The sequence below is a fragment of the Gadus chalcogrammus genome, chromosome 3 (assembly GCF_026213295.1).
Source record: "Gadus chalcogrammus isolate NIFS_2021 chromosome 3, NIFS_Gcha_1.0, whole genome shotgun sequence".
NCBI classification, from domain to species: Eukaryota; Metazoa; Chordata; class Actinopteri; order Gadiformes; family Gadidae; genus Gadus; species Gadus chalcogrammus.
In genome coordinates this window covers 4,177,122-4,203,783 of record NC_079414.1, presented here as the reverse complement: position 1 = coordinate 4,203,783, position 26,662 = coordinate 4,177,122, and the positions used below count along the sequence as shown (strand labels likewise).

The window sequence follows — 26,662 nt, the reverse complement described above, 5'->3', positions numbered from 1 at the left end:
GGTCTGCCGCAGCCATGTTAGCTTTGTTGCTAGCAGCTGTCATCTTCAGCCGCCAGGGTCCCTGCCGTGTTTCCTTTGCTGCACCTGAATCAGAAGTGGAAGGACAAACCGCTTTATTAGTACCGAGAGAGCAAGCAACCTTGGCAATGACTTACAATGCACGTTCCCCACCCCCAAAACCTTCTCTGGGCGAGCCCAATCACATAGGCAAGGAGTGGAAGAACAAACCCACGTTTATGAGCCCCCTCACCCTTTCAACCTCAACTCGACAGTAGGCAAACGGAACGCAGACCTATTGAATTGATATACTACGAATTTCTTTGATAACACAGCAATTTCTTTTTCGTGTAAATTTGAACTTTGTTTACTAGCCAAGCCTATAATATTGAATCAAAGACATTTGAAAAAGATGGTTACAGCCAGAACAGCTCCTCTCGAAGCCAGCTGGGTTTGGGATGAACGGGAATCCCGAATGCCTATTGGTGGAAACGGGAACACCATCGTGAGGACCAAAGATCTAATGCAGATGAAACAATTAAAATCTGTTGCAAACCATCCTTTGAGAGACACTGACTAAGATCAATGGTGTTCTGATCTACGTGTGAAAATAATGTTGTAAACAATGGCCAAATGTTGCAAATACATTTTAAATGATCTTCTGTGGTGTGTGCAAAACATTGCCACATAAGGATGCGTTAGGTAGTGTGAACCCTACACATTAGTGAATGAAGCGTTTCCGTCCAGTTTGCCAGTTCAGAAATGGCCCATGCTGAATCCCAATTTCAGTTGCAGTGTTGCTGCTTGTGTCTCCTCCTCAACAGCTCCATGAGGAAGGCCATGTGTGAGTCCCCGATGTGCTCTGGGCATTCCATCTTTTGCTGGAGAAAACACTGATATCTGTCTTCATGAAAATAAACATTTTCAATATGTTCTGACCATTTGTGCATTGGGGTAGACAACTGAAAACAAATTTAAACCAATGTTTACGTGGAATTTGGTGTCAGGGACCTTTAAAGGGTCATAACATAATAACATAACATAAGTAATAATCACGATAAAATCTAAATAATGAACAAATAATTAGACGGCTATTAAGTTTGGGTAATTTTAGGTCAATTACGGGGTGATCTTTTTAAGTTGCACACACAAACTGTGTTGTACTCTAGCAAAAGTTCACTCATTTAACAGTACACTAATGTTTTATTCTCAGTCAAGTAACATTTTAATGATATTCTCTCTCCCAGTTTGATGTTTCTCAGTGCACAGACACTAGGAGGACAACTTTGGCATACCAGATACTGATTAGCGTACAGGTTGTATGCATGTGAGTTTAGATTCTCTAGTGTGTGTGTGTGTGTGTGTGTGTGTGTGTGTGTGTGTGTGTGTGTGTGTGTGTGTGTGTGTGTGTGTGTGTGTGTGTGTGTGTGTGTGTATTAATAGCATAGCAGCACTAATAGGCTTACTGGATTTTCCATCACCCTGACTGATCCACACAAATCCATTGGAATATTACACCGGAGCAGACTCGACTAGCACCAGAGAAAATCGATAGAGGTTTAAATTATTTTATTTGGATCTACAAGCAAAACAATGTTTTTTGATCCAAACATTAATTAGAAGGTTTCAATCTGAAAACTAACCAGACACTGAATGTGCAAAATGCTTAAGCACGCAGAGGAGTAGAGATGAAATTATGATGGTTTAGCTGAGGTTAAAGCATTGCATATGACAATATGGCATTCAGGGATAGACAACACAACATCTCTTCCAGATGTGGAGGCTGCCTATGGTCGCTGAGACTGAGCAGAATTTTTGAACTCTTTTCGCATCAGCCTTTTGCAGTCCACCCATCTGCAAACCTCGGAGCACAACTTTGTGTACATGCCCCAGACTTCCGAACACATGTATGATTAATTGGCAGTTATATCCTAGAGCTGTGATACATTCTACCAATGGCTGGTATTTCATGAATTTGGATGTGAAGCAAGTGTCCATATACAGATCAAACGCACAGCCTATTTCAAAGATGGTAACTGATTTTCTGGCTTGGTTAATGAAAACAATGTCTGGGGTGTTTGGGATGTTACACAGTATTTTGTTATCAGTACAATTATGATCAAACCAGTTCAATTTCACAGTGCTGTGCTTATACATGTGTGTTGTTCTGTCCTGTACTTGTCTGAGTTCTTGTGAGCCAAGTCCACCAGACGGTCCATGTCTGGCGATGTACAGTCCTTTGTAAAAGCTACAGCCGTTTAGGATATGAGCCATTGTCTCTTTATTGTCTGGGGTGGGATGTAGGATGCAAGCATGCATACCGAAGCCTGCAGTTTTGACACACACACACACACACACACACACACACACACACACACACACACACACACACACACACACACACACACACACACACACACACACACACACACACACACACACACCTATTTGTGCTGTGTGGATCATCTGAACATCAGAATTTACGATTTATAACCCCAACTTTGTATACAACCTTCTACTGCTGTATATGTTTTATCTATCCATTTTCCAGTCTGATTTGAAATGAGTCTAATTATTGTTACCATCAATTTGAATAAAATTCACGGATCCAGTTTGAACAGGATACAGAAAAACTAGAATACATCCAAGGGTAAAGATTACCGCCATATGGACCGGACTGGCCTGTAAACTATTAAGGTAAACGGGTGCCAAGGTTTTTCTGGATAAAAAGTAGGGCTGGGTATTGGCAGGGACTTCGCGATACGATACGTTTCACGATACACTGGTCACGACACGATATATCACGATATATCGCATATCATGATATATCACGATGTATTGCGATATTCAACATATACAAATTTAGTCAAAACAATTTCATTCAAAACTTCCTTTCCAATTTATTTTGGTTTTGACAAATTATCAAACACTGCTGCATTTGCCATAACATCAAGATAACAAATGCAAATCAATATTGCACTAACTGGACACAACACACTGACAATGAAAACATAAAAAAATTCATGTGTGTTTTTGTGTCAATTAACTTATGTAAATAAAGTGCATATGCAGCACAACAAGTATGTCTTGTCTTGTCACTCAACATAATGGAAGGGGCAGCTCTAATGCTATCCTCGCTGTTAGCCATGTTGTTTGTAGCTAAGCCATAAACATGAGAAGAAGGATTCAAGCCGATTCCAGTTCTCACTGTGCCACACCTACTGGAGCGGATTTTGTAGTTCACGTTTACAACCCTTTAAAAACATGTTCTGCTGTTGGTGTGATGGCGCATAACACAAATGAATGAATTGGGGGGAAGGAACTTTGGCTTTGACTCCCTCAAGAACATGAACCACGACATGGAGGAGAAAGGGATTGTTGGCGGCGAATGTCTCCCGCTTGAGCCCCGCTGAGGGACCACCGCCAGAGGCGGAGGTACATAAGCGCTGCCCGGCAAAGAACCCTTTCTCCTCCTTGTCGTGGTTCATGGTCTTGAGGGAGTCAAAGCCAAAGTTCCTTCCCCCCAATTCATTCTCAACCTTGGCTGAGATAACCCCCAATACGAGTCTCGTTGTATAAATACCAGAGACGAGAGTCCGACGTGTTATGCGCCATCACACCAACAGCAGAACGGTTATCCAAATAACAAGGAAGTGTACAACACTTGCGTTACAGTCCTGGAGCTTAGGGGTGTAAATCTCTGGTTTCATCACAATACGATATTATATCGATTCATTGGACAACGATACGATATTTGCCGATATCAAAAGTCTGCCGCGATACGATTTCGATTCAGGGGCATGCGATCGATATGAGACGATATCATATGCCCATTTAACACAACCTCTTACAATCACATCAACTCACATCAACTTAATTATAATTTCATCATTTTATTTCTTTGCTCTTCCGGATATTTAAAACAAAAAAAAACAATTTTTTAATACAAATAATAAAGTGCCACATAATTGCATTTAAGCGCCAAAGGTTTTTTATGGCTTAAATTAAAGAGCCTGTAATGATCTTTCATTTTGAACGTAGACCATTCCCAACCTATCTGTGTGGATAGTTTTCTTCTAAAAACAAAACATCCCTCGGAATCATCTTGGCTGTTAAGATAAGCCGTCCGTGTTGCCAGATTGGGCACATTTTTCAGCCCGATTAGGCTACTTTTAATCACGTTAGGCTGGAAAAACGGAACATATGCCCAATCTGGCAACACAAACTGAAACTAGACATCCTCGCGCTAACACATGTGCTCGCTGTTGCCTCGTTTAACCGGTGAATGGATACGAGCAGCTTGGCGTTTTGCGCAGAAATAGTTTCACAAACACCCGCGAAAGGAGATATATAATAATAAAAGGGTGTAATACTGCGATATGCATCGATGTTTGGCCGTTGCATCGATGCAGTTGGATCGTTCGCCAATCAATCGATGTATCGATCTACATCGATGTATGTTACACCCCTAGGATATCTATATCATATAACATATTGTGTGCGCCTCCAGACGATATTATGAATCACAAACGACTTTGTCGGGTTCTGCGACGTCTCTGGTTCTTCCACTTTCACATCAACCTGAAGTCGACTGAACCGCGCGCTGCCTGCTGCCGGCTGCCCGCTGCCGGGCGATGGTGCCTCGCGGCAACCTGCGGCATGTCGCAGTTCATGTACTTCAGCGAGTCAAACCAAAGTTCCTTTCCCCCAATTCCTTCTCAACCATGGCTCAGATAACCCCCACGACAGTCTCGTTGTGGAAATACAAGACACGTCAAAGAACCTAGAAACACTTGCGTTACAGTGTGTGTATTCACACACACACATGTGGCGCTCGCACGGTCGAGTCTCATTGGCGGGCCAACGTCTCTGGGCGCCAGGCAGAGTAAGGGGAGGAGCTGAGATTCCTGATGACGTCATGAGCACAGACATTCCAAATCAGCACGCTTGAGCCTCCGTTTTTTCGAAGGCGAGCAGAACAGCTAGTGCTAGTTTTACACCAAACGCAAGTTCTATTTCATGTAGGCTACGCCGTCTAGGCTTCGCCTTATGGGCTTGTCCCGTGCGCGCGCCTGCGCGCGCTGAAAATTAAAACTATGCACCTATCAGCGTGGGCACCGCCCACATTTCCCACGGTATCGTGTCTATATAACGCGGTGTATACCGTCGCTCATCCTCCCTTTTCTTTCAGCACTTGTGCTTATCAGCGAGAAATTGAGAACTACTATTAAGAAGAAGATGAAGACTTAAACACGGATCTCCCGAGCCGGTGGCAGCGGCTCGGGCGAGGCCGCGGACAAACGGCCCCTTTTCAGGGCCACCTGAGAGCGCTCCTGGAGCTAGGTCCTTTTCAGGACTCCTTTGCGCCTCCTGTCCCGCCTCCCTGGCACCGGGTGACGGGCACTTGGCGTGCTCTGTGTGCCTCGGCACCGACCACGCCGAGGCTGCTATGGCGGCCCCCGTCTCCTGTGTCGCCTGCCGGGAGCTGCCTGAAGAGGGGATCCTCTCCAGGCATCTCTTCTTTTCCCCTGCGGTGGACCTGACGCGATGGCATCATCGACGCCGACGACGACGCCTCCATGGACGGCGACTCGGCGTCCGGTTTTTCCCGCTCTCGGGTTACAACCGCCACCGTCGCGGGGAGATCATGGGTGAGGCGGCGGCCATCAAAGGGTTTCCCATGGCCGGCCCCGCCTCTCGCCCCCGTATCTGACGATATGCAGGGCGAGTGCTTTCGCACCCCATCTGCTTCCGGCGGGTTACCCCTTGTTCCCGCCTGTGCAGCACTTGTTTACTGCTGCAGGTGGGGACCCTTCTACCCTGAAGGCTCCGGTAAGCAAGGATCCCTCGCCTGGAGCCTCCACTGGCAGCGCTTCTCTGTCCGGGCGCCGTATGGCGCCCTAACGAAAAGCCGCTGCCCCCCGACCGCCTCCAGAAGCAGATTGTCGGCCTAACGGACGTTAGGCCGACAATCCGCGACGGCGGTCAACAACATCGCCCTGCTCTCCTCTGCCATGGTCTCCTTGTTTGCTGACAGGGAGGCCTACGGCCCGGAGGAAGCCGTGAGATGGCTGGCGGTTTCCCGCTTTTTCCAGCGCCATCCTCCAGCTATGCCAGCCGATAGCCGTTTCGGCCGGCCGGCATATGGCGTGGGCTACCATGATTCAAAGGGTCATATGGCTCTCCCACACTGCGGTGCAGGAACGAGAGCGGGCCAGCCTCGTCCAGGGTCCACTAGCGCCTGATGGCCTATTTGGTCCCCGGTTCTCCGAGGTGCTCGCGCACCAGCAGTCAGTCCGTGAGAATCGTTCCCGGTTCGGGGCGATTCTCACGTGCTCCTCCCACCAGCAGGCTGGGAGGAGGCGGGGTCCAGACCGGTCCCAGTGTTCCAGGGGGCCGCCTCCGATTCCTGCCCCGGTTGCCGCAGCAGCCGGGTAGAGCAGCGCCACGGACCGGTAAGTTCCGGAAGCTTGCTCCTACTTTTTCTTTCCCTATTAAAAAAAAAAAAAGTAAAGACCGTTCGGCCGAACAGCGGTAGGCTACATGGTACCTAAAGAGCGATATTCCTCAGGCACCTGCGTCCTACGCTTGTGGTGCGTTCCTCCATGTTGCCTCTTCCCCCCTCTCAGCCCTGTGGCTGTAGGGTGGCGGTCGGACGGCGTGTTCACATGGCATCTGGTTCACCTGCTTCTAAGAAGCGGCGTCCCTTGGAGCCTCGTGGACGGATCAGAGACTCGTTGCACGAGCCCGTGGATACGGCCGCTTGTACCGGTCTCCTGGTTCCCCACATTATAGGTGAGGAGATGGGTCCGCGCGCTGTGGCTACAGCCTGCGGACAGGTGCTGCGGCCGGACGGCTCGCTCCCTGTTCAGCGGGCTACGAGCGCGACTTCTAGACAGCTCGTTGTTTTTACAACTGCTAGTTGTGGTACGTCTCCTACGCTCGCTGAGCCTCCTCCCTTTCATGGGGAGCCCCCCATGGTTCACACGCAGTGTGAAGGCGGTAGGGGCAGAGGAATACGGGTTATTCCTGGACGGTCTTCCTCACCCTCTCTCCAACCGCTATGCGTGTTGGCAAGAGCGGTGCGTTCTGCCATCGTGGTTGGACACCACGTTGAGATGGGGCCATCCCATACAGTTCAAGCGTTGTCCCCCACCCTTTATGGGGTTGGTGGAGACCACGCTACGGGACCCGGCTGCGAGCACGGGTCTTGCAGCAGAGGTGGCACGTCTCTTGGTAAGGGGTCCATCACTGTCGTTCCCCCCCACGAGTCTCACCTAGGTTTTTATTCCCGCTACTTCCTGGTTTCCAAGAAGTCAGGGGAAATTAGACCTATTCTGGATCTTCGCGTGTTCAACAGATTCGTTGCCACGAGGAAGTTCAGAATGCTCACGGTCGGAGCATTGTTCCGGTGTGTGAGAGAGGACGATTGGTTCACATCCCTGGATCTCAAGGATGCTTACTTCCACGTCCCTGTTCGGCAGGCGCACAGGAAGTTTCTCCGCTTTGCCTTTATGGGGATGGCGTACGAGTACCAGTGTCTGCCGTTCGGCTATTCCCTGACTCCGCGCACCTTCTCGAAGTGTGTGGAGACGGTGTTGGAACCGCTCAGACGTCAGGGAAAGAGGATTCTTTTCTACCTAGACGATCTGCTTATTCTGAGCAACTCAGAAGAGACCGCGAGAAGGGACACCATGTTGGTGATAAACCATCTCTCCTTCCTGGGTTTTGCCATCAACTGGGAGAAGAGCTCCCCGCTCCCCAGCCGGCAGACAGTCTACTTGGGGCTTTGCCTAGACTCAGCCACCATCGCGATGGCGTCTCGCCTCCTCGGCGAGACGCCATCCTGTCGGCGCTCTCCCGTTTTCACGTTCGCAGAAACGTGACCGCACTGTCCACCATGCGCCTGTTGGGGCTGATGGCAGCTGCCCACCCCGTGGTCCCCCTGGGTCTGCTTTTTATGCGCAGACTCCAGCGGTGGTTTGCTCGCCAACGGTTGGACCCCAGGCGACACAAGCTCAGGGTGCTCCTCGTCCCCCGTTCGGTGTCGCCAGACCTGGAATATTGGAAAGGACCCTCCGCCCTTCTCAAGGGTGTTCCACTGGGCAGGGTGGCGTCCTACGTAGTGGTCTTCACGGACGCCTCGTTGACGGGTTGGGGAGGAACGTGCCTCTCTCACTCGGTCGGAGACGAGTGGCGCACGCCCCCTACAGCACACATAAATGTGTTGGAACTCGACGCAGTGAGGAAAGTGCTGTTGCATTTCTTTCACCTGGTGCGCGGCCGCCACGTTCTGATCAGGACAGACAGCGTGTCGGCGGCGGCGTACATCAACAGACAGGGGGGAGTCCGCTCCCCTGCTCTCCACCGAAAGGCGGTCGAGCTCTGGCTTTGGGCTCATCAGTATCTCCGCAGTCTGAGAGCCCTGCATATCGCGGGCGCCCAGAACTTTGGGGCGGACCTCATGTCTCGAGGCGGTCCCCGCCGAGACGAGTGGCGGTTACATCCCGACATTGTCAGATTGATCTGGCAGAGGTTCGGGACAGCGCAGGTGGACCTCTTCGCGTCCCGGGAGAACACGCACTGCAGGTGGTGGTTCTCCCTCAGCCCTCGGGATCTTCCCCCGTTGGGGGTAGATGCGTTGGCACACACACCTTGGCCGCGGGCTCTCTTGTATGCGTTTCCCCCGCTCCAGCTGATCCTTCCTCTTCTGGAACGGGTCAGACAGGAGAGACTGTCCCTGATATTAGTGGCCCCGGAGAACCGTTCAGCTCTGTGGTTTCCAGAGCTGGCCGCGCTCTCGCGGTCGGCGCCTTGGCCAGTACCATTCAGGCCGGATGCGCTTTCACAGGCCCACGGGACGGTGCACCACCAGCCCGATGTCTCGGGACGGCTGTTGGTTTGGCTCCTGAGAGGTTGATCCTGCAGGGCAAAGGTTTGCCTGAGACGGTTATCAACACTATTCAGAGTGCTCGTGCACCTTCTACTTCTTCCTCTATGCGGCGAAGTGGTGCGCCTTCTCTAATTGGTGTGAGACGAACCACGCTGTCCCATCTCAATGCGAGGTGGGAAGCGTGCTTTCGTTTCTGCAAAACTTATTGGAAAAAGGTTTGGCTTTCTCCACTATCAAGGTCTATGCGGCAGCCGTTTCGGCTGGCCATGCAGGCTGTGATGGTGGACCGATCTTCAGCCATCCACTGGTCAAGAGATTCTTGCGTGGGGCTAGACGGGTTAGGCCTGTTTCACGCGTGCTTACACCACGCTGGGATCTCCCCACCGTGTTGCGCGGATTGTCCAGGGATCCTTTCGAGCCTCTCTCCCAGGCCCCTTGGATGCCCTGTCATTTAAGACGGCGCTCTTGTTGGCCTTGGTTTCTGCCAAGCGGGCCGGTGAGCTAACCGCTCTGTCTGTCAGCCCGAGTTGCTTGTTGCTAAACGAGGACAGCTCCTTCGCGTTGCTCAGACCTAATCCTGCGTTCCTCCCGAAGAACATTAATAGTTCTTTTCGGTCGAGGGATATTGTGCTTAAGGCTTTTCACCCCCCGCCTCATTCTAGTGAGGCGGAGGCTGAGTTGCATCTCCTGTGCCCGGTTCGGGCGTTGGCTATGTACGTGAATCGCTCGGCAGCGTTCTGCTCCACACAACAGTTGTTTGTGTGTTATAGCGACGCTAGCAGGGGCCACGCTCTCTCTAAGCAGCGGTTTTCTCGCTGGGTATGTGAGGGTGTTTGCCTAGCCTACTCTCGGCAGGGCTTGGCGCCACCGTTGGGCGTTAAAGCTCACTCCACACGGAGCGTGGCCGCTTCAACGGCTCTACTCAAGGGCGTTTCGGTGGAAGACATCTGCGCGGCTGCGTCTTGGTCTTCCCTCGGCCTCTTTGTCCGTTTTTACATGTTAGACATGTCCAGGGGCTCACTCGGCAACTCTGTGCTAGAGTCCGGGACCCCTTTTTACGGCTTAAGAATATAGACATGTTCTTTAAAGCGGCGTGGTTGGATTTCCTCTCGCCGGCTGGCGAGTTGGTCTTGATTACCAGTCTCTTACTCTCCCACCTTTTTTCAAATGAAAAACAGGCTAGGGGGTTTTCTATTGGCTCGCCAATTGTCTGGTGGTTTTGTTTACCAGTGAGGCACTCCCGCCGTTTTCTTCAAATAAGAAACGGCCGAGAGAGTCCCATTATTGGAGAGCCGAATTCCGTAGCTCCGCCCCCGGTGGTAGCGGACCTAATGGAAACCGTGTTGCTCTGGTTTTCTTTTCCTTTTCATGGGTTCCATGAAGCACGGAATAGAGCCGGAGTCTTTACAGACTCACTTTTTTCTCCCTTGATCATTGCGTTGCTTGATCTAGGAGGAATTAGTTTTTATAAGCTGTTGTGTTTTACACTCCTTGGCTTTTTGAGTCTTAATGTGTTCTGGTGACTTAGGTCGTTTTGACTGGGGTCCAGCAGGAGTACATTGATCGGGCTCCGCTCGCAGCTTCACCTTAGCCCATAAGGCGAAGCCTAGACGGCGTAGCCTACATGAAATAGAACGATAGTTATGTTATTATAACTCTAGTTCTATGATTGTAGGCGTAGCCGTCTAGTTTCCCACCTGCTGTACCCTCCAAATGCTGAAAGAAAAGCGTGGAGGATGAGCGACGGTATACACCGCGTTATATAGACACGATACCGTGGGAAATGTGGGCGGTGCCCACGCTGATAGGTGCATAGTTTGAATTTTCAGCGCGCGCAGGCGCGCGCACGGGACAAGCCCATAAGGCGAAGCCTAGACGGCTACGCCTACAATCATAGAACTAGAGTTATAATAACATAACTATCGTTTTAGCCACTGGGGGACCATAGGCAGGCTAGGGGAACTCATATTTATGTTAGAAAACCTCCCAAAGTGAGATTTTCATGTCATGGGACCTTTAAAAAGGATTGAGAGTCCAATGGTGGGGTCGACGGTAAGTGATTTCGGTTAGTCGATGTCAGGTTCTTGGTCAAGTTAAGTCTTCGTGTACTCTTGTAGCGATACAATAAAGTCCCTGAAAGAATATCACGCCTCATCTTTTGACATTCACCACAGTGCTATTTTTTTACTTAAATAGAAACAGCTCCCCTTATTTGTGTACAAGCCATCTTGTTCTCATATGGCGGCGACGTTGACGTAACACAAACAATGTGGCGTCTATGTACATAGGTCTATAGGTCCATGATAGTAGGTCTATTTACACAGGTCTATAGGTCCATGATAGTAGGTCTATGTACATAGGTCTATAGATCTATGATAGTAGGTCCATGTACTCTATGATAGTAGGTCTATGAAAATAGTTCTATAGGTCTATGGTAGTAGGTCTATGTACATAGGTCTATGGTAGTACATATATGGTTCTAGGTCCATGGTGGGGATGGGCGTGAGGAATCGATTACTCTCCTCGTACTCCTCGTTACAAATGAACTCGGTTGGTGGACAGGCAAACTCGAGTTTGCATATACACACACAAACAAAGTTTTCTGAAGCAAATGTATCAATTTTCTGTCGGCGCCACTAATGCATGCCGTGGGCACAAAGCAAATTAAATGTATCCATTTCTGTGTGGCGCCCACTGGCGCGTTCCGTGCCGTGTGCAGGCACGCCAGAATTCAAAAAGTTAAGAGATGGCGGTTAAAGCAAAGCGCAGCGAAGAATTGAAATACTTTAAAGAAATAGGAGTTCATAAGGTGAAATGTAAAATATGCCAAGCGAAATCGAGCTACCAGAAAGTACTATGCGGCAACATATGCTCCTGAAACACAACGATGAGTTCGGGAAAGCAGACCCGCAGCAACCAAGTGTGTCGGCTATTTTCACCGCCGCAAGACGCAGCTTTAATCCCGGCCGTGTAGAGAAGATCACAATGCTGAGTATTTCCATAGTCCATTTGCTGCCGTTTTATTTGCAGCTTTAAATTATTTGCAATGGTTAGGCTACTTATTTCGTTTTGTTTTTTTTTAACTGTGATTTTAAACCGTGATTTAAATTGTGAGACGCATATTTATTTTTGTAAGGAAAATGTGTTTTGAACGGTTGCAAAAACAAATAATGATTACATGTTTGGTTGGTAATATTGCCGTTCATCATCAGGCCTATTCCTGCTGCAGAACGACGCTGAAGTTGGCATCCGATTCGCAGCATCCGATTCGGCTTGAAAACCACTTAGAATCTTCAAATCGGTCCTGATTGAAAACCACTACACCTAGACTCTTCAAATCGGGACTACTTTATCACAGTGAGGCTATACATTATGTAAAACATAGTTTCAGATTTGTGAAACCTTACCCTATTTGTGAAAATGCAATACAGGCTTATTTGAATGCTTTTTAGGGGTCCAGACCGCATTGCATTTTCACAATAGGTTAAAGGTTCACAAATCTGAAACTATGTTTTACATAATGTATAGCCTCACTGTGATAATTTAGTCAGATTTGAAGAGTCTAGGTGTAGTGGTTTTTAATCAGGATCAGTTCTAATGCGGTCTGGCCCCTAAAAGGCATTAAAATGTGCCTTTATTGCATTTTCACAAATAGGGTAAAGGTTTCACAAATCTGAAACTATGTTTTACATAATGTATAGCCTCACTGTGATAATTTAGTCTAGATTTGAAGAGTCTAGGTGTAGTGGTTTTCAATCAGGACCCGTTCTAATGCAGTCTGAACCCCTAAAAAGCATTAAAATGATCCTGTATTGGCATTTTCACAAATAGAAAAAGGTTTCACAAATCTGTAACTATGTTTATTATAATGTATAGCCTCACTGTGATAATCTAGTCCAGATTTGAAGAGTCTAGGTGTAGTGGTTTTCAATCAGGACCGATTTAAAGTGGACCAGCTGCTGAATCGGATGCTGCGAATCGGATGCCAACTTCAGCGTCGTTGCTGACGATGCGTTGCATTCTAAAAATAGATTTGATTAAACGAGTACTCGATTGATCCTCGAGGAATTCCTTCGATCACTCGAGTTTGGAATTTACTACTCGTGCCCATCCCTAGTCCATGGTAGTAGGTCTATGTACATAGGTCTATAGTAGTAGGTCTCTGGTAGAAGGTCTATACTTGGGTATCATGTGACATCACAGCGTAAAGCCGGCGCCATCTTTAGGCCCAGTGACCGAAAGTAAACAGTAAAAATGCCTTCGATCTGCTGTGCCGTGGGCTGTGATAACAGCAAGTCAAAAAACGGGACTAACGTTTTATAACATTCCCAAAAACACAGAAAGGAGACATAAGTGGTTAGCTGCCATTAAAAGGGATCACTGGACTCCGACAGAACACTCCAGGCTGTGCAATGAACACTTTATTTCGGGTAAGTTAACTCCTTAAAAGGGACACTGTGTAACATTTTAAGTCATTTATTACCTCAAATCAACGTAATCATTCATAAATAAGTCCTCATTGGTGTAAAATTATCTCTGCCAAAAATCGCACTTATCCTCCTGAGCGAAGAATAATTAATATGTAGTTACATAGGACGGGTAAGCTTCATGGAGGCTTCCATGTTCTTCTGGTCTATGAACTGCCGAGAGGGACAAAAAGCACTATGTGGTACAGGAAATGCAAACGCGTTTTCACTCTGAGCCAGCGTGAATGATGTTCGAAATAATTCACTATCTTGCTCGAGGAGTAATTACTCATACATCATTAGCTTACACTAATGATTCAATGCAGTTTGAAATTTGTTTGAAATAACGAACCTCATCATCACTCGAATGATGCGATGAGGTAGTATTGGATGTCATGACACAGCTTCTTGGCACATACTGCCCACCGTAGTTTTTGAACAAGCGAGCACTATTAGTTTGAATGCAATATACAATTGTATCACTAGATGGGAGTAATTTTTACACAGTGTCCCTTTAACTGACGTTAGCTATCAACCCTAAGATGATACAATGACATGCCACACAACAATGTTGATGATGACAGTGATTCACAAAATAAGATCAGTCACAATTATTTTATCTTCGCTCATCTATAACATCATATAACGTCTGTAACATTACTTGTTTCTGGTAGAGATGTAACAAGGCTACACAAGGCACGTAACTGAAGTGTTCCGTTCGCGTTGCGTCTGCTGTAACAATAACCTTCTGCTATAATCAGATGTAATGAAACTAGTCTTCTAAAACTCTTTTTTGCGCGTTGCGAACGGAGCGTTTCACTTACCCAGTGTAGCCCACCTGTTAGTCTCACACACGGTTCATTAATGTGTCGAAGGGACAGATACAGGAAATTCTTCCTGCCACATGCCATCACACTGTACAATAACAGCTAAAACTCATAATAATAATAATACATTCTCAAAGCACCTTATATGTTTTATCTGTTCACTTGCACCTTATATTTCTACTTTGCACTACAATTATACTGCTTATTTATAAAAAGATTATGTTACTGTGTTGTTACTGTGTTTGTGTTGTCACTGTATTTAATGCTGCTGCTACACTGCAATTTCCCAGCTTGGGATCAATAAAGTATATCTATCTATGTATCTATCTAATGTGTCACTATATGTCATTCTTACACCCCGACTATGTGCCAAGTTTGTTTGATTATCTCACACCTGAGCAACGCAAAAGAAAAAGAAATAGCTACAGCAAATTTGAGCAAATCCAAGCTGTCAAAAGAAAGAGAAGGACGCATGATGTTGGACCTGTGGCACCCTGTGATGACACCTCAGCTCAGGAGGTTAGAGTTCAGACAGCTGATCACAACTACTGTAACTCCACAGTCGATGCTGAGAGCAGTGTACCATGCTCCAATGAAGCCTGCCAAGAAACTGTGAGGAAACTGACAGAAGTGTGTACTGCACTGAGGTCAGAGGTTTATCAGCTCAGGGAAAAGGTTTGCAAGTTATCCTTCAGCCAGGAAACCTTCAAGGACAATGATGACATGGTGCAGGACTTAACTGGAATTCCATCCTTTGCCAAGCTGATGGTTGTCCTCACTTTTGTGTTAGAGTTCCTCAAGGTGGGACCTTGACTGTCTCCCTTTCAAAGCTTTTTAATGACTCTAATGAGAATGAGACTGAATTAACCACTGCACTTTGTTTCATTTATATTTCATGTGTCAAAGCCTACTGTGGGCCGAATTTTTAACAGTACATTAAATGTCTTGCATGATAGGTTGTCTAGATTCATACTGTGGCCCAGTAAGGAACAGATTCAAATAAGTTTACCCATGTGTTTCCAAAAATAGTAGTTACAGAAATTGTACATCCATAATAGACTGCTTTGAAATTTTCATTGAAAGACCTAAAAACGTAAGAGGCCGAGCGCAAACATATTCACAATACAAGCACCACAATACTGCGAAGTACTTGATATCAATAACTCCACAGGGAGCCATATCGTTTGTGTCTTGTGGCTGGGGAGGGCGAGCAAGTGCACATTACAGAGAACTGTGGCTACCTGGAAAATCTGGTACCTGGTGATTTGGTCCTAGCAGATCGAGGTTTCACAGTAGGAGATGCTGTGGGATTGTACAGCGCTCATCGCAAAATACCTGGGACAACCATGTATTTGGGTGTCAGTAACATTGTTTTCCTTAGTGTCACAATGTTAAATAATTGTGTACAAATGTAAATATATATCAATCTTTGTTTTGTTACACAAGGCTACTTATGAGTTTCCTGTAAAATTGTGTCTGCTAGTTTTGCGAAGTAAACTATCAAGTCTGTGTATATATATATATATATATATATATATATATATATATATATATTATATAAAACTAGTTTGGAAATAAAAAATATTATTCATTCAACACTTGTGATGTTTATTGTACATCGTCACATTGTTGTAACAATATATGTGCAAATACAATACATACATAATACATTTTCCTATCCCATTAGCTCCCCTGTCACAGACTTGAGGGACTCATGGAGAAGGATTGTGGACGAGGTAAATGTAAGTGTCGCCAAAAGACATGTTGGGCAAGATAACGACAGATTTCAGCAGGCAGGAGCTGATTTGGAAGTAACTATGGATCAAAACCTAAAATATAATTTTTTTCGGAATAGCGCTGCTTTTCTTTATCAGAGAGATGAGAGATCATCTGATTGACGTTAGCAGAGCCCGTTTCTTTGACGTTAACGGTAGCCATTTCCCCTGGTATCGGTTGTTGGCGCTATGGTCCTAAAGATGGCCGCCACAACAAAAAGGTCACGTGATTGATACCCATGTATGGTAGTAGGTCTATGGTAGAAGGTCTATGTACATATGTGGGTCTATATTAGTAGGTATGTGGTAGTAGGTCTATAGGTCTATGGTAGGTCTATGGGTCTATGTACATAGTTATATAGGCTATGGTAGTGGGTCTATGTCTATAAGTCTGTGTACATAGGTATATGGCATTAGGTCTATGTAGGTATATACAGTAGATCTATGGTAATAGCTCTATGGTAGTGAGTCTATGTCTATAGGTCTATGTAAATAGGTATGTGGTAGTAGGTCTATGGTATTATGTCTATGTACACAGGTCAATAGGACTATGGTAGTAGATCTATGTACATAGGTATATGGTAGTAGGTCTTTGTAAAAAGGTATATGTGTCTATGGTAGTAGGGCTATGTACATAGGTATATGGTAGTAGGTCTATGTAAAAACGTATATGGGTCTATGGTAGTAGGTCTATGAACATAGTTCCATGGTAGTAGGTCTATGTACATAGTGTGGCAGACGCCAGGGAGGAGTGAGAGGAGTGGTAGGTCTGGCAACCTGCTGGCTCCACCCCCAAGCCATATATGGACTTCCTCCCTTTAACGAGGCAAGCCTGGGGATCGTTACCCGGGGATTCCACCGGACGCGGCAACGTTACGGCTGCGGGACGGAACGGCTGCGACTCTGCCCTGCTTGCATTTCCACCGGGCGCGTTACGGCAGCGCAACGTGCGAGCCTGCCGTATTCACGAGAGATCACGAGATCACGCGATAATTCCTAAACCTAATGTACTCAACTTCCACTCCCAAAACGACTGCACTTAAATGCCACGCTTTGACCTGCCGGCCATTGCCCTTATAAAAATGATGATTTGGTGCATAAATGACGTTGTGATGGGCTGCATGAGCTGAGTATTGTGTTTTATTTTGAAAATTGACCGGATGCTCTATGGCAGGGGTTCTCAAAGTTTTGACAACTGAGGGCCAATTTAGGAACCCAAAATTGGACTGAGGGCCGCCAAAGGAAAAAAAATTTGCGGGAAACGCCGTCAGCATCCCAGTGGTCAAAAAAAACATTGCACCGTGGACCTCCGGGAGTGAGGTCAAGTGAGGTCTAAATCATGAAACTGAGGTTCACCCTTTCAGAATAATGTACTGTCGGATTAAAACTAACAAATGTAAAAGGATTTAATTGAAAGCTAGAGAGAGTCGAATTTTCTCTTTATATTTATTTAAATTAATATTGATTTAATAATAAAAATATATATATATATTTTATTTTTTTATAACTTACATAATTATGTATGTCATTGCGGGCCGCCAGGAATGATTCCGCGGGCCGCCATTGGCCGCACTTTGAGAATCAATGCTCTATGGCTTTTACTTTTTCACTTCCTGCCCTGCTCGATCTGTTCTGTTGAAATTGACGCGGTTCAGCAATGGCTTGCGGCAAAAATAGAAATGCTACGGAATGATAGCGCTGCGGCACGGCGAGCCGCTCCTGGGACGCTGCTGAAACGTTCCGCAGCCGCACCCGGTGGAAATGGTCTCATTGATTAGAGTGGATCTGCTGCGGTGACCGCGGCCAAGACGTGCCGCAGCCGTAACGTTGCCGTAACGCGTCCGGTGGAATCAGGCCTTTAGGCAGGGGTGCTTGGGCTTCAGAGGGCGAGCAAACAGTCGTGAAAGGGTAGGAAGGCTAAAGGCATGATTCCACCGGACGCGTTACGGCAACGTTACGGCTGCGGCACGTCTTGGCCGCGGTCACCGCAGCAGATAGGTTCCACTCTAATCAATGAGACCATTTTCCACCGGGCGTGGCTGCGGAACGTCTCAGCAACGTCCCAGGAGCGGCTCGCCGTGCCGCAGCGCTATCATTCCGTAGCATTTCTATTTTTGCCGCAAGCCGTTGCTGAACCGCGTAAATTCAACAGAGCAGATCGAGCAGGGCAGGAAGTGAAAAAGTAAAAGCCATAGAGCATCCGGTCAATTTTCAAAATAAAACGCAATACTCAGCTCATGCAGCCTATTACAACGTCATTTATGTACCAAATCATCCTTTTATAAGGGCAATGGCCGGAAGGACAAAGCGTGGCATTTAATTGCAGTCGTTTTGGGAGTGGAAGTTGAATACATTAGATTTAGGATTATCGCATGATCTCGTGATCTCGCGTGAATACGGCTGGCTCGGAACGCACGTTGGGCTACCGTAACGCGCCCGGGGGCGCTACCGTAACGCGCCCGGGCAGGGTCGCAGCCGTTCCGTGCCGCAGCCGTAACGTTGCCGCGTCCAGTGGAATCCCCGGGTAAGGGAAGGAAGGCTGACACCGGGATTCCACCGGACGCGTACGCGCCGCGGAACGACGAGATCACGCGATAATCCTAAACCTAATGTACTCACCTTCCACTCCCAAAACTATTGCAATTAAATGCCACGCTTTGTCCTTTCTGACATTTTCCTTATAAAAAGGATGATTTGGTACGAAAATGACTTCATGTTGCTGAACTTCGACAATGAGTCTCTCGTCGTCCATGTTGCCGACCCTCTGAGACCCTCTGATTGATTGACTGCTGACCTGGTGCCACCGGTCATGACGTAATAATGTTGATGTGAAGTTACATGAGCTGAGTATTGTGTTTATTTAGAAAATTGACCGGATGCTCTATGGCTTTTACTTTTCACTTCCTGCCCGGCTCGACCTGCTCTGTCGAAATTGACGCGGTTTAGCAGCGGCTCGCGGCAAAAATAGAATTGGACGGAAAGATAGCGCCGCGCCACGGCACGCCGCTCCTGGGACGCTGCTGAAACGTTCCGCGGCGCGCCCGGTGGAAATGGTCTCATTGATTAGAGTGGAAGCGATCAGCAGCGGTGACCGCGGCGCAGCCGTCCCGCAGCGCGTACGCCTCCGGTGGAATCAGGCCTTAAGGGAAGGAAGGCTAAGGGAAGGAAGGCTAGAGAAGCTAACGCTGGCAAAGGACCGGCAGGATCTGTGTGATCGCCTGGCAGTGTGGTACGCCCTGAGAGAGGGAGACAGGTGGAAGGTGTTTGACGGACATTGAACTGGAGCATAAAGGAGGTGGATGACCCTTTTCTCACCCTGGTTCGGTTTACTCTGTAAATAAACCATTCTGCGTTTGAACTACTCTGTGTGTTGTGTAATTTTATCTATCCGACTTGGTAGCAAGGAAACCCCACACCCACTGGCCCGCTATAATAGTTATATGGGTCTAAAGTAGTAGGTGTATGGTAGTAGGTCTATATGTTTATAGGTATATGGTAGTTTGTCTGTACATAGGTCTATGGTTAAAGGTCTATGTACAGACTGAACTTAGTAAAGGGCTCCCACATGGACCATTGACCAGGGTTAGCGAGGAATTAAAGGTAGCTGACCCGAAACCATTGTTATGAGCAACACATGTCTGTCAACAATGACACCCCTGGGAAATGCGTCTCTGGAGTGAGGAGACAGATGGAGCTTCAAGAATGCCTTGATCAAGGAGCACCTGTTATTTTAGGAGGAATACTCTTAATTTATCCTCAAATGCAAATATTGCATTGTTGCAACATTGTCACACCTAGCGTTGCATCATTAATGAAGTTAGAATAATGATCTGCAGAAAATATATTTTTCTACCTGCATGGAAATGAGAAACTGCATTCAATGTTGCACACTTCAGTGTTTCCCTCAACACCGTATGGTTAAGGCCGCAGCCTTAACAGTAGGGCCCCGCCTTGACTAACGAATGTATAAAATATATATATATATATATATATACACATTTTTTCAATAAATATTTTTTAATTATTATGCAATAACAAGGTACAAAACTCTCGTAGGGAAAGAAAATATACTTCCATCAAGTACAAAAAATAAAGATAAATAATGCATCGGTAATACTGTTCAAAACAATAGTCGTGCCACAAAGCGTTTTGAATGGAATTGAAACAGTGGCATCAGGTGGTCACATATATTGTTGCGAACTGAAACTCTCACCGAAGACCACCCCCCACTCCTTGACCACCTTGACTAAGACATTTCTGTGCGAACAATATGCCATCTCAGTGTTTCCCACAGAAATTTTGGAGGACTATGGGGGGGGGGGGGAAGGGGGCTGGTATGGGGCGATTGTTGACGGGGTACGGGGGGTATGGAGCGATTGTTGACCGGGGGGGGGGGGGGGGGGGTGGTATGGAGCGATTGTTGACGGGGGGGGGGGGGGGGGTATGGAGCGATTGTTGACGGGGGGGGGGGGGGGGGGGTGGTGTATGTCTTCAAACTTCGCCTGAGCAAAAAAAAAAAAAAAAAAAAAAAAATATTTTTTTTATTTTTATAATAATAATAATTCATGTGCACGCAGAGACTATGGCGGCCGAAATTAGACTATGGCGGGCCGCCATAGTCTCGTCAATGTGTGGGAAACACTGCATCTATAAACTCTACATAATATATAAACTCATATATAAATTAAACAATGATTTCCCCACATCACCAAACCAGTGATATTTAAATCGCAATGGTAATAGACACTGTTCCTCTGGGAAAAGGCTCTCTGGACTGAGGAGACAGATGGGGGTTTTAGAATGCCTTGATCAAGGAGCACCTGTTATTCAAGGAGTAATTGTTACAGAATACTGTATGAAATGTTATGATATCTTGCTCTAATTTTGTTTATTTTGCCTTGAATTAAAAGAGTTGGAATTTTAAGAACACAATGACCAATTGTCATTAACTCTCCTGAACAGACTTAAAAGACCCTAATTGTTGTGGAATTTCACTTCTTGAGGAACCAGGGCGGGTTCCTGAAGAAGTTAATCTCAGAAGCATAACCAGAGAGCAAACACTTTGAAGGTTTGGCTGTTTGCTGAGCCTCCTACGCAATGAGTATGCAGTGGAGAGCAGGGCTACACGCTGGCTCAAGTTGAAGCACACAATGTGTGGTCTACCAATGGAGAGTACAGAATACAGTGCACACTGTTAAACGTCAAGTTCTCAGAGGAACTTGGAGAGTCTTCAATTTGAAACTGAAATGATCGAAAACACAGACTACTGTATAGTTTCCATAATTTCCTTGATTCTTTATCATTCCATAAAACTATCTTGGTCTTTCAAGGACGGAAACAATTTTAACAAACTCTGGGTAAATACAGAACGCTAGCAAGGAGGTTTATCAATGTACAACAGATGATTCACACTGAACAAAGAAACCAGCACCTGATAACAACTCCTTTCCTCTGTTGTGGATGTTGAGCTGTAATGTTATTGCGCCCTTTGGTATTCTTAGTTGAGGAAATCAGATGGTTATTGTTGAATAACCAATAATTGGTTATTCAACAATAATTCCAAAAAGGTCTAAAAGGTGATCAAAGCACCTTTTAGGTTTAGATGTTCTGTTAAAAAAATAATCTCTTGGATACGAACCGATTCCTGAACTTGAGTATCGGACGATACTCAAGTTATATAATTAAAACAATACATTTATAGGGTTAAGCTTCCATGCATCCATGTTTTTGCGACTTGGTAGCTCAAACACATGTAGGTTGGAGATGATGCGTTTCACATTCCGACTCTCCACCTCCGACCATTAACGAACACAGCATAACACCACACATGTTTGTGTCTTCTTTGCCTGTGTAGTAAATGAGCTAGTCATGTGACGGTATCGGAACAGTGCATTAACCTGCGTACTTGCCGATACCCGATACTGCATTTGAGGCAGTACCGGAGGAAGTTCCAATATTGGTATGGGTATCGGAACAACTCTACTTTTAGGAGCCCACAGCGGTCCCATCTTACACCTACTACAGAAACCCAGAGGCCGACACAAACCAATCAAACGGCTGACAACAGGCCTACCTTAAAGACCTCGGAGAAGAAGCCCGACCCGATCTTCTCGCAGAAGAAGTCGTCGATCCGGGCCAAACTGGAGATGGCGCTGCGCAGGGCCCGGTAGGACGAGGGGCGTATCCGGTTGGGCGCCTGGTGGCAGTGGGCCGTGGGCCCCTCCGGGTCCCCGTCCATGGGGTCCGGGCAGCGGACACAGCAGTCCTTGTCACCTTCGTCATAGTCCATTGTAGCGTTTGTCTACTATATGCCCTTCTCTGTTAAACTTGCACCAGGCAGGTTTTCCACTAGCAGCCCCTATGAGTTGTAGCTAACTGTAATGAGAATTGTAGAATTGGTTGGTTTCGCCAGCATAAGAAGACCAGGTCGACCAGCGACCGGTAGACCAGCGACCGGTAGACCAGCGACCCAGTGGACCAGTGACCGGTAGACCAGCAACCCGGTGGACCAGTGATCCTTTCGACCAGCGACCTGGTGGACCAGTGACCCGGTGGACCAGTGACCTTGTAGACCAGCGAACCCGTGGACCAACAATCCGGTAGACCATTGGCCGACAGACCAATGACCCGGTGGACTAGTGACCCTGTAGACCAGCGACCCGGTGAACAAGCGACGAGCAACCCGCTGGACCAGCGAACCGTTGGACCACCAACCCGCTGGACCAGCGACCCAGTGTACAAGCGACCAGTGACCCAGCGGACCAGCGACCCGGTGGACCCCAGGTGGACCAGCGACCAGATGGACTAGTGACCCGCTGGATTAGTGACCCGGTTGACCGGCAACCAGGTGGACTAGCAACCCAGTGGACCGGCGACTCGTGGACCAGCGAGGTCAGAACTGCCCGAGTGCGCAGCTGACAGCACGTCCCTTCCTGGCGGGTTGTATCATTGTGGTTCGGTCCCTTTGGTCAGTCTTGTCCAGAAGGGCTCGGGTAACCCTGTCCTTTATCGTAGTTTCCCGTCCTGAAATTGAGGAGAGAAGCAGAAACTGTGACTCAAATACAACTGACATTCTAATTCAGCTGCAAATAGACATGGTCTGGACCGTGCTCTCCACAGAACTTTGAGGAAATGCCAAGCGCCCACTTTGCAAACCACATCGAACACATTTATCCATCCTACTTTACAGACTTGCATAAAAAAGGAAACTTTAATGCATTCCTCATGATAATGGTGGTTGACTTCTTTGCGATGTGTTTCCTTCTTGTTGGTCCTGCAGCAGCAGATATGCACGGTGCGGTGGAACCATAAGCCATCACTTCCATGTCAGAAATAGGTCGCCTGGGGCTGGAAGCTGCGAGGCTTAACCGACAGAAGCCCGATGTGAGGCCGTTTACACGTCACTGTTCAACACCGGTGCGTTGTTTGCAGGTTCGCCTCCAACATAGTACGTCGATTGTGGAATTCATTGTACGAAAATTCCAACCAGCATGAAGCTGGGATGACCGCTATAGCGGAAGATCCGCGTCTTACCTCTATGGATTAAAATAGCGCCATAGTCCACATGTATGTGATGAAGAGGCGAGGGTGTTTGTTTGCGGCAGTACGCAGATCTCCGTGCTGGCTTTAATCCCCCGTTAGGAGTTGATAGTGGTCCAGATCGCCGCTCCAGTGACAGCTCAGACGGCCCCCATAATGATCGGCCGCGGTAAACCGGCTCAGCTCGCCTCTGATTGGTCGGAATAAAAAGGTCGTGTAAACAACACACAGACAGTGACGTCAGAAACGTAATTGGTTGGCGGCTAAACCTAAACCAGTTCCCACTGTTCACATTAGGATTTTTAATCATAGTTGAGATACCATAAAACCATATCCAGATCTGAATTGCAGTTTAACAGGCAGCACCTGTTAAACCTTCGATTCAGAGCCGGATATGACGAAACACGACGCTGGCGAGGATGATGCTGTGGAGGATGATGATGAGGATGATGGTGCATTCACGTCGCTGGAAATTATGGGGGAAACATTTTCGCGGCGTCGGAAAGTTCGCGTGAACGACACCTCATGACGCTGTTATGATTCTACTTCCCTTCGGCAACTCGTGCCAAATTTTGATCAAGCCCCCAGGAACGGGACTCTCTAAATCGACGCCACTTCGACCTGGGCGGGACTTTACGTCCTACGTCACTCGCTATGGGAGTGCATGTGTGCGCATAGCCGTCACTCGCGATGGTGTGCATGTGAGAAAGGTTTTGGCTTTAGTGTCTATGGGTTGGTAATAACGGTTCTGAGGATTTTTCTGATGGAAAAGTGGTCTTTTATTACCATAATCTTTGTTCAGTGAACGCATAAACCCGTTTGTTAGTTTGCAGTTAAACAAAATGCGATCTCTTTGTTTACAGTTACCAACGACCAACTGATGATTGGGGGTTCGATTCCCTAGTGATGCAAGGTCTTTTCTTTCATTTTGGACTGCACACGCATCGCGAGTGACGGATACTCGCACAATGTACACACATCACTGTCTTTACAATTTCTAGGCAACCGAAGTTTAAAGATTGTCAAGTGGTTAACTCTTGAATCGAATGTACTAAGACCTGATGGGTTAGTGGTCAGAGAACAACTCATTAATGCGGGGATAATCGGTTCGATTCCTTAATGAAGATAGCTTTTTTCTTTCATATTGGACTGGATGTTTGTATGCCATTTTGCGTAACTTGTAGTTTATGATGAAGAAATGTTACTGGGGTTAATGTTGGGGTAACGGTAGGGTGACCAGATTTGAGTTTGTGAAAAAGAGGACACTTCGTCGCGGGGGGGGGGGGGGGGGGGGGGGGCGAAAACATGGGTATTTTTTCTTTAGTTCGTCCGTGAACTTACATTTACGTTTAGGCATGGCTGCAGACAGTGGCGATCCTAGGTCCAATTGAGCCCCGGGCAAGATCGTTGAGGGGGGGGGGGGGGGGGGGGACTTCAGTGGGGGTTTCATTCCGTCTACACACGGCACCTTCTCAACGAGCAGGTGTGCGCCTGCAGCAGGGGGCGCCAAAATACGGACTTCAGTGGGGGTTTCATTCCGTCTACACACGGCACCTTCTCAACGAGCAGGTGTGCGCCTGCAGCAGGGGGCGCCAAAATACCTATTCCCCACACAATGTGGTACTTCATTGATAACCGCTACGCAACGCATTTTTTTTTTATATTGCTCGTGGCGCCACCCGTCAGCTCGCTCAAGAAGGTGGAACGTAAGGGAGATACCATTTCCAGAACTTGGAAGGCCGTAATAACCATAGACATATACAATGGTAATAACTAGTAGGTTATGTGAAAGACCCAGAAACACAAATATGCGACGAGGCAAAAACAAATATGCAACGCGATAATGTCCGAAAACCGGACATTATCATCAATTAATAAAACCCCCCCGGACGCCCCGGACGGGACGTAAAAAGTGGACATGTCCGGGGAAAAGAGGACGTTTGGTCACCCTAGGTAACGGGTAAGACACAAAGTGTTTTTGCAACACAATATTTCTATAACAAAGTCCAAAGTTTTGATGACTCCAGTAGGAAACTTAAGATACCTAGAGAAATGCGTGAGTGCTCACAAAACATCAACAAGTCAGCAGTGTGGTACAGGGTGATCATTTCTGATATAGGCCTACAGTACAAAAGCTGAAACTATGAGCCAGGAGTGGGAAAGACGCAGACGCAGACGTGGGAAGCAATAAGACGCACCAACTCACAGTTGCCTGTTGCAAAATGGTTCAGTTTAATATAAATAGTTAGGGTTAGCTGGTATGGCGTTATCTGGTATGGCTATAGTCTAATGTTAGCTTAGTTCGTGTTGTTTCGTCCTGTTAATCGCTAGTTATATTAAGTAATTTGTAGAAATATAGCCTATCATCACAGACTGTCACCCACCCTCCATCGCGTACGACACTGACGCTCGTAATCTGTAGTGCAAGGGAGTTCGTGCACAGATCCCTGAGACAAACGGCTACGCGCACACATGCAAACCCTTAGCGAGTGACGTAGAACGTAAAGTCCCGCCCAGGTCGAAGTGGCGTCGATTTAGAGGCCGTTTCTCAATTCGTAGCACGCGTACTACGGACTCGATGACTTGCAAGCACGTACTTGGCAAGTCTGTACTTCAAGCACATACTTGCGAGCACGCGAGTACGTACCTGCAATTGGAACAGCAGCGGACTCGATGACGTCACCACCTCTGCTCGTCCGTTAACTGCTACGGCCTCATTTAGGCATATACTACTGAACAATATAAACAAATGATATAAAACAAAATCCCAGCCTCTTTCATTTTCAAATAGTATGTAAATATTCTGAATGAATAACAATTGAAAAGATATGAGTGTCCTGTCATGTTTATAAGCTATACACACACACGACCTTACATATATATATTTATATATTATTATTATTATATTAGGCCTATATATTATATAAATATATATATAAGTTAAGAGTAACTTAAGCTACAGTTGTAACTTGTGCGTCTTCTCCATATTGTCCGCCCTCGTACTGCTGCGAGTGCGAAATGCATCCTGGGATTTATAGCGGGAGCAAGCACACACGAGCCACCTCCGATGCATGCTCGGTGAAACGGCGATATCGAGCACGCATCCAGAACACTTCCGGGTTTTACGACAGTACTCGCTTGATGCGTGCTTCGAATTGGAACAGT

At 47.0% G+C, this 26,662-nt stretch overlaps 2 protein-coding genes across 3 annotated transcripts in view; one reads left to right on the top strand and one right to left on the bottom strand.

The window, feature by feature from the left end:
- pold4 (DNA polymerase delta 4, accessory subunit) overlaps nt 1–26,662 on the top strand; it is a 56,105-nt gene that overhangs the window by 9,166 nt on the left and 20,277 nt on the right. The gene's annotated exons all lie outside the window — the stretch shown is intronic.
- LOC130378469 (dual specificity testis-specific protein kinase 1-like) lies at nt 339–26,662 on the bottom strand. Of its 2 annotated transcripts, XM_056585227.1 has the most exons (4): nt 26,145–26,662; nt 23,492–23,687; nt 22,032–22,981; nt 339–878 (listed from the first exon to the last, which is right to left on the bottom strand). In XM_056585227.1, the coding sequence occupies exons 3-4, from the start codon at nt 22,245–22,247 to the stop codon at nt 783–785; spliced, it is 312 nt and encodes a 103-aa protein (XP_056441202.1). In that variant the 5' UTR covers nt 22,248–22,981; nt 23,492–23,687; nt 26,145–26,662; the 3' UTR covers nt 339–782. The 2 variants fall into 2 exon arrangements, with proteins under 2 accessions (XP_056441202.1, XP_056441198.1); XM_056585223.1 differs by lacking the exon at nt 26,145–26,662 and having other exon boundaries at nt 23,492–23,873.